The 12,196-nt window shown below is 41.7% G+C and overlaps 1 protein-coding gene across 1 annotated transcript in view; it reads right to left on the bottom strand.

Moving 5' to 3' along the window:
* Nucleotides 1-12,196, bottom strand: part of ADGRE2 (adhesion G protein-coupled receptor E2) — a 66,552-nt gene that overhangs the window by 28,171 nt on the left and 26,185 nt on the right. The window contains 5 exon segments of the mRNA XM_043911187.1: nucleotides 4,376-4,611; nucleotides 4,886-5,083; nucleotides 6,690-6,865; nucleotides 7,050-7,280; nucleotides 7,462-7,569. Coding sequence (XP_043767122.1) covers nucleotides 4,376-4,611; nucleotides 4,886-5,083; nucleotides 6,690-6,865; nucleotides 7,050-7,280; nucleotides 7,462-7,569 — 949 coding nt within the window.

Genomic DNA, 12,196 nt, shown 5'->3' with positions numbered 1-12,196 from the left:
CTCAAAGATATGATCTCAGGTGGAGTCAACTAGTTGTGAATTAAGAAGGAAGTACTGGAGAAAATCAGGGACATGGGGAATTTTGAAAAGCTCTGAAATATTCCCAGAAATTCATGGATGCACAAGGATATGCCCATTCTCAGTGAAGACATGAGAAAGAAGACAACAGTTTCTCATCTCTGGCTGACCTTGAGGCTTGTGCAGTCAGGTAGTGAAAGCCCAGACTGTTAAGGAATCTTCCTGAAGTCTGAAGGTGTGACTTTCCCCTCAGATGCCTTTGTGGAAGAGTGCAAAACATATAGGCAAGGCATTTAAAGAAATCTTATGATCAAACACTGGGTGGCCACTAGATTATACTGAACCAGATATGAGCTCATAGGCACCTAGAACTAAAAATATAAACAAGAACCTAAACCAGAACTAAAAGGGCACACACTGCAGGGAATTATCAATACATAGAATTAGTCTAGGAATATCATCAAACTATTAAACAAACAGCAGCAAACTAAAAACAGGAAACCTTGGAAGGCAGAAGGATCTGATAACTGGAGTGTTACAATGTATTATTAAAACAGCTAGTTTTAAACAATAATTACAATATCCTTGGTGGCTCAGCTGGTAAAGAGTCTGCCTGCAAAGCGGGAGACCTGGGTTCAACACCTGGGTTGGGGAGATCCCCTGGAGAAGTGAACTGCTACTCTCCCCAGTATTCTGGCCTGGAGAATTCTATGGATTCTATAGCCCATGGGGTTGCAAAGAGATGGACACGACTGAGACTTTCACTACTTCTAAGCAACATACAAAGAAACAGGAAAATATGCTACATACAGAGGAAAAAAAAGGGGGAAATGTCTCTGAGAGGCCCAGATAAAGAGGATGTGGTACATATACACAATGGAATACTATCCTGCCACAAATATAATGAAACTGTGCCATTTGCAGCAACATGGCTGCAACTAGCAATTATCACACTAGAGAAGTCAGACAGAGAAAGATAAATGCCATATGATATCACTTATCTATGGAATCTAAAATATGACACAAATGAACCTATCTATGAAACGGATACAGACTTGTGGAAATGGCCAGACTTGTGGTTGCCAAGGGGGAGGGGGTTGGGGGAGGGATGCAGTGGGCGGTCCAGGTTAGCAGATGTAAGTGATCACATGTGGAATGGATAAACAACAAGGCCCTGTTGCGTAGCACAGAGAACTCTATTCAATATCCTGTGATAAAGCAGGTGGCTGATAAACACATGAAAAGATGCTCAACATCACTCATTACTAGAGAAATGCAAATCAATACTACAATGAGGTATCAACTTACACTGGTCAGAATAGCCATCATCAAAAAATCTACAAACAATAAGTGCTGCAGAGTGTGTAGGGAAAAGGGAACCCTCTTGCACTGTTGGTGGGAATGTAAATTGATACAGACACTATGGAGAACAGTATAGAGATTCCTTAAAAATCTAGGATTAAAACAAACATATGACCCAGCAGTCTCACTACTGTGCACTTACCCTGGGAAAACCATAATTTAAAAAGACACACGTACCCCAGTGTTCACTGCAGTGCTATTTACAATAGCCAGGACATTGAAGCAACCTAGATATCCACTGACAGATGAATAGATAAAGAAGTTGAGATATATATATATATATATAGACACACACACACACACACACAATGGAATCTTACTCAGCTGTAAAAAATAATGAATTTGAATTAGTTGTAATGATGTGGATGAACCTAGAGGCTGTTACCCAGAGTGAAGTAAGTCAAAAAGAGAAAACCAATACCATATACTAAAGCAGTTATATGGAATCTAGAAAAATAGTACTGATGGAATTATTTGCAGGGAAGGAATGGAGATGCAAACATGGAGAATGGAATTGTGGATACAGTGAGGGAAGAATAAGGTGGGATACTGAGAAAATAACTTTGACATATATACACCATCATGTGTACAACAAATAGCTGATAAGAAGTTGTTGTATAACACAGGGAGCCCAGCCTGGTGCTCTGTGATGACCTGGAGGGGTGGGATGGGGGGAAGGGAGGGAGACTCAAGGCGGGGGGGCGGGATATATGTATGTAATTATGGCTGATTCACACTGTTGTACAGCATAAACCTACACAACATTGTAAAGTAATTATCTTCCAATTCAAAAAAATGCATAATTGAAAAGAATATTAAAAAGAATATATATGCATATGTTCATATATAACTGAATCAGTCTGTTGTACAGAAGAAATTAACAAGACATTGCAAATCAACTATATTTCAGTTTAAAAATAAACCAAAGAAATTATGAAATACTGGATATAGGCCAGTAATTAATATAATACCCTTTGGAGGATGTGACTTTTTATTCTGAGAAGAGTGAAAATCATTTTCATTTAAGATGGATGACTGAATCCCATAAGGTAGAAACAAAAAGTATATTGCTGTTGTTGATGAATATATGGATATCTTCAAATATGTGTAGAAATATGTACATAGTTCTAAGGAGCCCAAGGAGTGGATTCTAGAAGTTACTAACTTTTTACCTCTTGACTGCAGTAACATCCTGCTTTGTTCTGCTTTGTAGTATCATCTTGACCCTATAAACATTTCTTCCTTGAGAGTTGGATTCATGTCACGACTTTATGATAATCCAATGCCATTCTTTCTGAGAAGGCATTACCTGGTATTTTCAATGCCAATATTAACATAATCAAAAGTTTCAAAAAGAGATAAAATATTTGAATATGTGTTTCTCTAAAGAAAATATGCGAATGGTCAATAAGCAGGTGAAAAGATGCTCAACATCAATAGTCATTGGAGAAATCACAAATTGAAACCACACTGAAATATGAGTCCATTCTCATTAGGATAGCTAAATTTTTAAACAGAATATAACTATTGATAATGACATGGAGGAACTGAAACCCTCATATATTGCTAGTTGGGATGTAAAATGGTCCAGAAGCTTTGGAAAACAAGTGGTGGTTTGTCAGAAGGCTAACCAGATCTTCCATTTGACCCCAGGATTCTACTTGTAGTGTAGATATATAACCAGGAAAAATGAAACTTGTACATATATGTTTGTAGTGATCTCATTCATAATAGCTTTACACAAAGGTAAATAATCTAAATGTCTATCAGCTGATGGATGGATAAACAAAATGTGGCATGTCCATATGATGGAATATTATTTGCAAAATGATAGCAACAAAAACAACAACAAAAAGTGAGGTTGTGATACACACTATGGTATGAATGAACCTTGAAATCTTCAGGCTAAGTAAAAACATCCACGAAAGACCACATGCATAATTGCATTTATGTGAAACATCCAATAGAGACAGAAAGTAGATAAGCATTTGTCAGGGGTTGGGGCAGAGGAGTGGGTAGAAGGAATGAGAAGTGAATTTTATTGTGTATGAGATTTCTTTGGGGAGTTGAAAATGTTGTAATATTAGACTGTGATGATAGCTGCTCTACTCTGTGACTATTCTAAAAACCACTGATTTGTACACTTTCAAAGGGTGAATTTTGTAGTGAGTGAGTGAGAGTTGCTCAGTCATGTCTGACTCTTTGTGACCCCCTGGACTATTCAATCCATGGAATTCTCCTGGCCAGAATACTGGAGTGGTAACCTTTCCCTTCTCCAAGGTTTCTTCCCAACCCAGGGATCGAACCCAGGTCTCCCACATCTCAGGCAGATTCTTTACCAGCTGAGCCACAAGAGAAGCCCTACAGTATATGTAGTATATGTCAATAAAAACACAAAAACGTTTTGTAGTATTAAAAGCTGAAAATAAAAGTGTAAACTAAGAAGCTTGACTCTGAATTTGAATTAAGCTCAGCTACCTACTAAACTGAATTAAACTGTGCACATTTCTGCATTTACTTAAACTATTTGTGCCTCAGATTTCTCATCTGTAAAGTGGGGTGAATTACAGTGTCTACCTCATAGTATTGGTATGAGGATTAATTGAATTACCATACATTAAAAAATGGTTAGAAAAATGCATTTGCACAAAGTAAGCACCTTGTAAATGCTGAATTATGATACAGTCTATTATTTTAATTATTTATATCAGTTCTACTATTACAAATGAAAGATTGAAACATCCTATAGAATTAGGACAAAAAAAACAGGTTATATTTTTCTAAATGATGCCCTAAGCACGTCCTTTGATTTCCTCTTTTTTATTTCATGAACAGGGGTTGAAGGCAGTCTCCTTAATTATTATCCTCCACCAAGGATGACCTAGGGATTATTACTTAGTGTCTGTATATTATGATCTGTCATAATCAAATACTACATTTGTTTTACAACACATGATTGTGCTGGAGAGATAAGAAGACTTGGAATTTAATTTACCTGGTGGATGTTCCATAAAGATGAGGCCTGGATGCTGCAGAAATGGCCACAATCACAGCCGGGACTCCGTAGCCGACAGGGAACATGGCCTTCTTCATGAACCTGTTGACACTGGAGTAGTTGACCACCGTCAGGTTGCGTGCAGAGAGGAAGAGGTGCAGGCCCACCAGCAGCATCCAGGTGAAGGAGGCCAGGTAGAGATAGTGTAAGGCGCCTGCGATGATGGCGCACAGCACCTGGGGGAGGAGGAAGGTGTCACCAGGAGGGACTGTCTGGGTGGAGCACGGCCCCGGTACTTCTATAACTGGCCACTAGAGAGAATTTTGATGTATATGAAGGAGCTGTCAACAGAGTGTTTGTCTTCTAGTTATGGCAGTCAATGTGAAACTGGTTATTTACCAACTTAACCTTACCTGGAATCCAAGTCCTTTTATTAAAGTGTCCAAAGCAGTGTGGCTTCATGAACTCAGAATCCCCTGGGGCAGGAGTATTTTGGAAACATATACGAACCTTGTTCTCAGTTCTGTCGATGGCTGTGAGGAAGAGCAGGTGGGCCAGGAAGAGGCAGAGCGAGAGCTGCAGGTGGAGCGAGGTGCTGGTGTTCTGGATGGCTTTGCACAGCAGGAAGGTGAGGGCCGCCAGGAGGAGGCACAGCAGAGAGAGGCTGAGCCCCACGTAGGTGATCACGGTCAGTGCGGGATCCTTCTCCTGGGACCCAGCAGAGAGGAGTCCACAGTCATGCTTTCCTGCTCTGAGTAATGACCCTTCCACCTTTTTTATTTTTAGACACAGAAAAATCAGGAAGAGAAGACCCAGATAGAGTTGGTATATTTGTGGATAGCTTTCTCCAGGTTCTGAATGTTAGAATTTTATGGGATCTGAATGGTTAATTCAGTCCCTGGAAGGACAGAGGGACAGGAGACTCTTTAGTCAAGAACAAACTCTGGAACTCACGAGGGTTTATTTTCCTGTAGGCTTCTGAGCATGACTCAGCCTCCCAGTTACCACAGTAGGTACACAGAGGCATGAAACTTCATGCTGAGCATCACCCTCCATTCCCACCAGTGGTGGTGTGTGACAGAGTCTGTACCTGAGGCTCTCTGTCCAGGTATTAACCACCTGCCTTGGATGCCACTCACCCACCCCTGAAATATCCATTCCTGGAAGGGAACTAATGATTATAGATTAGAACTGAACCCCTGATGGAGGAAATCTACTGTATTTTGGCAATGATGGTAGAATAAAATTCATATTTTCTGCAGCCCCTCAGCACCCTGTTGTAAAGACCCCTGGGTACACAGAATTTTAATTTGGCAACCACACCCTCATCCCCATCTTCTGCCAGATGTTCAGTCAAAAGCCAACCCAGGTGGTGCTGTGAAGAGAGTGTTGCAGGTGAAATTCAAGTCCTCCATCAACTGACTTAGAGTGTTTATCCTGGTTGGACCTGTTGTAACCAGAAGAGCCCTCAGAAGAGGTAGGCTCTTCTTGGAGAAAACGATTCAGAGTTTGAGAGAGTTCTGTCATGAGGGAGTTTCTCCTGCTGATCTCCAGACAGATTCACTGGTGCACTGTGAGAGGTCCCAGAGGAGAATTAGGACCAGAAAGAAGGCTGAGTGCCGAAGAATTGATGCTTTTGAATTGTGGTGCTGTAGAAGACCTCTGCGAGTCCCTTGGACAGCAAAGAGATCAAACCAGTCAGTCCTAAAGGAAGTCAACCCTGAATATTCATTGGATGGACTGATGCTGACTCCAATACTTTGGCCCCTGATGTGCAGAGTCCACTCATTGGGGAAGACCCTGTTGCAGGGAAAGAATGAAGGTGAAAGAAGAACGGGACAGCAGAGAATGAGATGGTTGGGTGACATCACTGCCTCAGTGGATATGAATCTGAGCAAATTATGGGAGAGAGTGAAGGACAGGGGAGCCTGTTGTGCTATAGTGTATGGATGGCAAGGCATGGGAACATGACTTAGCAACTGAACAACAGCAACCGATGAGAGGGAATGCAGGCAACCATGGGAACTGAGCCTGGTTCTCTGCTGCCAGAGATAAAGAAAACACTACCTCAGTCCTACTAACACTAGGAACTGAAATCTGCCAGAAATCAGGGAGTTAGGGGACAACCCCAATTTTCTGAGGAAAGGTTTATAAGACTTGTAGGAACCTGAACAGAAAGCTCATCTGAATCCCGACTATTTACTAGCTTGAAGAAACAATGAGATAATAATAAACTTATGTTTCTAAAGCTGCTGTGTGTGGGAATTTGTTATACAGCAGTAGCCCTTGAATGTTGCCTCTCTGAGGTTCTCACCTGGACACTGTAGTGGGCCATGAGGATGGCAAAGATGCTGAGGTGGGTGCACTGGCAGGTGGTGGTGTTGTCTCTGGTGCTGGTCACCCAGCAGCCTCTGGTGTCCCAGTGACCACTTCCATTCTGGCCACGCTCCCAGTAAACACAGTGCACTTTCTCTCTTGGCCCAGGGGTCACTGACTGTGTTAACAGGAAGAGGAAGTAGGTGTGAGTTCATGGATCTGTTGCTCAGAAATGCTGAGCCAAAGCTGGCTTGTGAAGGGCTTTCCTAAAGAGTTTATGCACCCATGGCAGAGCCCGCTGAAGCCCAAGGCTGGGCCCAGGACTCAGGCCTGTTCCACACCCACCACTCCATCCCACCTGGACTCACATGTTGGAAGACAAAGTTGACTGGGAACCTGAGGTTCTCAGTGTCCTTGTTGGTGATAAAGGCAGATATGACATCTGAAAGCAGGATGTGGGAGGTTTCCTGCAGCAAACCCCTGTGCGTCTCATGTAGAGTTGTCAGTTCCTCAGCATCCAGGACCAGAGGGGCTTCAGCCAGGAATCTGCGCATCCATGGAGTGGACAGGAGGCCCACCACAGCAAGACCTGCAGGACAAGGCTAAGGGTGACATCTTGCAGTACCTGAAAGGACCTCTTCTTCTACAGATGAACTGTTTCCTTTTGACCCACGATAGCCCACACTTCCCTTTAAACTTCAATATTCCATTTGTCATATCCTTGGGCATCTTGACACACAGTGAAGACTTACCACTGTCTCAGCCATTACCTGAATCACCAGAATCATGCACTGTATCCCAGGTCAGCATCATCTCTGTCCGATTCTGAATCAAGGTGATATTCCTGTAGCTTGGTGCCTGCACCTCCAGTGACACTTCTATGAATTGTGGGAGTTAGATTAGTAAGTATGATTGTTCTGATGGCTATAACACCATGCTGTTCAGTTGCTAAGTCATGCCCAACTCTTTGCAACCCCATGGACTGTTTCATGTCAGGCTTCCCAGTGCTTCACTAATCTGTGGTTTGATCAAATTCATGTCCATTGAGTCAGTGATTTCTATCTAACCATCTCATACTCTGTTTCCTCTTTCTCCTTTTGCTTTCAATCTGTCCAAGCATCCAGGTCTTTTTCAAAGACACTCATATATACTATATATTTTTATATAGTATATATGTTTAATTATTATGGAGGAAAAATGTTGTCCACCATATCAGCAAACAAAAGATGCTAGGGTAATCAAGCCATCAACCACTACCAACACCCCCGACTGTGAGACTGGGGGAACTCAGGAGGGAGCTAATAAGCCATCCACAGCCAAGCCCTCACCCGGCAGCCATGCACAAAAGTGCACCCAAGGGGAGTCAGGATGGGAAAGAGAAGGATACTGGCCCTGGAGAGCTAAGGTGCATGTAAAAGGAGTGATTTCAATAAGCCCCAACTCTTGCACCTTGCCATCTGTAGAAAAAGTGTTAAATTCACTAAAGTGAGATATCTGCTTTTCTTTAATTAATAGTAATTCTTTGATGTTCTAACTATCTTGTTTCTGTTGTGAAACTTCTATAGCTCCTGGCTCATCCTCTATCTCCGAGGCTTGAGGTTCTCAGAAAGCCCACTGAATAAAGCCTAATACTCAACTTTCAGGCTGTGCATTTTTTCAGACATTATATTGTGACCATTATTGGACATGAGTTTGGGCAGAACTCCCGGAGATAGTGGAGGACAAGGTAGCCTGGCATGCTGTAGTCCAGGGGGTCACAAAGAATTGGACATGACCGAGTGGCTGAACAACAGTTATTGCAATATCTACCTCAATAATTTCATTCAGGTAATTTCAAATGATGGCATAACAACAGCTAAAGGTGGTACAATCTCAATTTTACAAGCTTATTTAGCAAGAATGAAAATAGAAGACTATTAAAAGTGGCTACAAAGATAGGTGGTTCATAGTGCTTAAAGTTTCTGTAACTGTTAATGTTTCTGTAACTGTTGGTAAGGCTTACATAAGATAACTATATATTATGTTTTATTATACACAAGTTATATAGAGTGAAGTAAGCCGCATTATATATATTGTATATCAGATATACATTATGTGAAATGTTATTATGTGTACCAAATAATGCCATTATTTTATATGCCATAACATTACATAACATACACAACATATATAACATAACATTATATAATGTAACAGATGAGAAATTAAAAGACGCTTGCTCCTTGGAAGGAAAGCTATGACAAACCTAGACAGCATCTTATAAAGCAGAGCCATTACTTTGCCTACGAAGTTTCCTCTAGTCAAAACTATGGTTTTTCCAGTAGTCATGTATGAATGCGAGAGTTGAACTATAAAGAAAGCTGAGCACTGAAGAATTGATGCTTTTGAAACCGTGGTGTTGGAGAAGATTCTTGAGTCCCTTGGACAACAAGAAGATCAAACCAGTCAATCCTAAAGGACAGCAGTCTTGCATATTCATTGGAAGGACTGATGCTGAAGCTGAAACTCCAATACTTTGGTCACCTGATGCAAAGAACTGATTCATTGGAAAAGAACCTGATGCTGGGAAAGATTGAAGACAGGAGGAGAAGGAGATGACAAGGGATGAGATGGTTGGATGACATCACCAATTCGATGGACATGAGTTTGAGCAAGCGCTGGAAGTTGGTGATGGACGGGGAAGCCTGGTGTGCTGAAGTCCATGGGGTCACAAAGAGTCGGACACAACTGAGTGACTGAACTGAACTGAAGTACAACATTACACCTAATATTTGTTATACGTTATAATGGAGCTTCCCTGGTGGCTCAGTGGTAAAAAATTGGCATGCAATGCAGGAGGTGTAGGAGATGTGAGTTCGATCCTTGGGTCAGGAAGATCCCCTGGAGGAAGCCATGGAAACCCACTCCAATATTTCTGGAGTGTCCCATGGACAGAGGAGCCTGGAGGGCTACAGTCTATGGGGTCACAAAGAGTTGGACAGGACTAAAGCGACTTCCCACACACACACATGCATGATAATGGTACATATAGGTATGAAAGCAAGCAGAACCCCAAACCCTGCCCCCAAGAACAGTGATTCTTCCATGTTCCCTGCCTCTTGTAGGAAAGCTGGAGTTTCCCAAGCCTCCCTGAGATACAGATGATCAGGCTGAAGCAGTTAATGATTAGAACAATAGAGTCACAGAATCTGTCTGTGTCTGACGCACATTCCTGAGCTGTTTTGCAAATACTATAACTGCCACCAGAGGGAATATGCTAACTGCATGATGACCAGACTGTAGCTATGACATAAGTTGTTCCATCGATGGCTAGTAAAATTCCAAGAACTGACCTCAACAGAATAGGATTAGCAGTATTGCTCTTCACAGTCTACATTTTTGTGGGCCTCAAAATAATTGTAGCTTTCTCTGCCCACGCATGTAAGTGAGCAACTAGAATTATCTGCAAAGTGATGCTACAGATCCCCAGTGACATATTCTGATCAAACATGTCCCTATGTCAGCATGAAACAATTGCAGAAGATGAACCTTCACCTCTTATCCCATAGAAATGGAATGATGTTTACCGATAAAGAAATTAGTAAGCAGCTCTTTAGCCCTTTCCTGCCTGCCAGTTTCTGTTCCCTTTAAAACTTACTTTATGAGGTTACATAAAGTAATCCTTATGAAATTTCAAAATGAGATTCATTATGTAACATTGAACTAACACCTGACTTGTGCTTTAGTGAATACACACAATACCTTGCCCAACCTGTTTTGATTCTTTCCTCAGATTAAAAGAAGTAGGAATGAAAAATTAAGTTAAAGTATGATTAGCTGTCTACCCCCAGAAATACCCTGAACAATTCTCCAAGCAGACCACAGGGATGAGATATTTAATACCATCTGATGAAAGATCACAAGGAGTCAGCCAGCCTTCAGGTAATGGAAAATGATGCAGAGCTTAACTTCCTGCCTTGACGATTCTCTGAGATTCTTTTCCTTTTTGCCCTTTAAAATTTACCATTGGTTTTAAGTTGCTAAGCTGTGTCTGACTCTTGTGACTCCCATGGGCTGTAGCGTGCTAGGCTTCTCTGTCCATAGGATTTTCCAGGCAAGAATACTGGAGTGGGTTGCCATTTCCTTCTCCAGGGGATCTTCCTGACCCAGGGATTGAACCTGGGTCTCCTGCATTGCAGGCAGATTCTTTACCAACTGAGCAACAGACCCCACATAAAGAGCTACTATGGCTGAATTTAAAAAAGAATGATACAATGCCCTTTGCAGCACCAAGGATGGATCTGAAGATTGTCATACTGAGTGAAGTAAGTCTGAAAGAGAAGGAGAAATATGACATCTCTTATATGTGGAATCTAAAAAGAAATGATACAAATGAACTTATTTACAAATCAGATACAGACTCATAGCCTTAGAGAATGAATTTATGATTGCCAGAGGTGAAGGATGAGGGTAAAGGATAGTCAGGGAATTTGGGAAGGACATGTGCACACTGCTATATTTTAAATGGATAACCAAGAATCCACTGTATAGCACAGTGATCTCTTCCCAATGTTATGTGGCAGCCTGGGTGGGAGGGGAGTCGGGGAGAATGGACATGTATACGTATGGCTGAGTTTCTTTGTTGTTCCTCGAAACTTTTACAAGATTGTTAACTGGCTATGTCTGTGTGTGTTAGTCGCTCAGTCATGTCTGATTCTTTGTGATCCCATGGACTGTAGCCTGCCATGGTCCTCTTTCCATGGAATTCTGTACACAAGAATACTATAGTGGACCGCCATTTCCTTCTCCAGGATATCTTCCTGATCCAAGGATCGAACCAAAGTCTCTTACATTACAGGCATATTCTTTACCATCTGAGCCACCAGGGAAGTCTGTTAAGTGGCTATAGTCCAATATAAAATAAAAAGTTAATTAAAAAAAAAAAAAAACCAAACTGCCATGGCTGAACAGAATCTTGGAAGCAGGTTGTCGGGATGCAATGACACACCTTCTCCCAAGATTGCCAATCTTCTGATTAAAGCTACATTTCCTTTCTATAAGCAGCTGCCTCTGGAGTATTAGTTTTTGAGCAGTGAACACAGGACTTGAGTTTTGTAACATGTACCCATCTTCATTTAGAGGATTATTAGAAACTATGAGCAAATTACTTAACTATAGTATAATCCCTGACATCTTATATATATATATATATAATGCTAGTGCCTGACTTGGGCTTCCCTTGTGACTCAGCTGGTAGAGAATCGGCCTGCAATGCGGGACACCTGGGTTCGATCCCTGGGTTGGGAAGATCCCCTGGAGAAGGGAAAGGCAACCCAATCCAGTATTCTGGCCTAAAGAGTTCCATGGACTGAATAGTCCAGGGGAAGCAAAGTGTCTGACATGACTGAGCCACTTTCACTTTCAGCGCCTGACTTAAGCTTTAATTGTTCAAGAATTCATTTCAAAGAGTCACCCACTTCAAATACAGTTAACACATTGCTGGTCAGGGGAGGAGGGGACTAGATA

This window comes from Cervus elaphus, chromosome 9 (genome assembly GCF_910594005.1).
Source record: "Cervus elaphus chromosome 9, mCerEla1.1, whole genome shotgun sequence".
Taxonomy (NCBI): Eukaryota; Metazoa; Chordata; class Mammalia; order Artiodactyla; family Cervidae; genus Cervus; species Cervus elaphus.
This window is presented reverse-complemented; position numbering and strand designations above follow the sequence as displayed.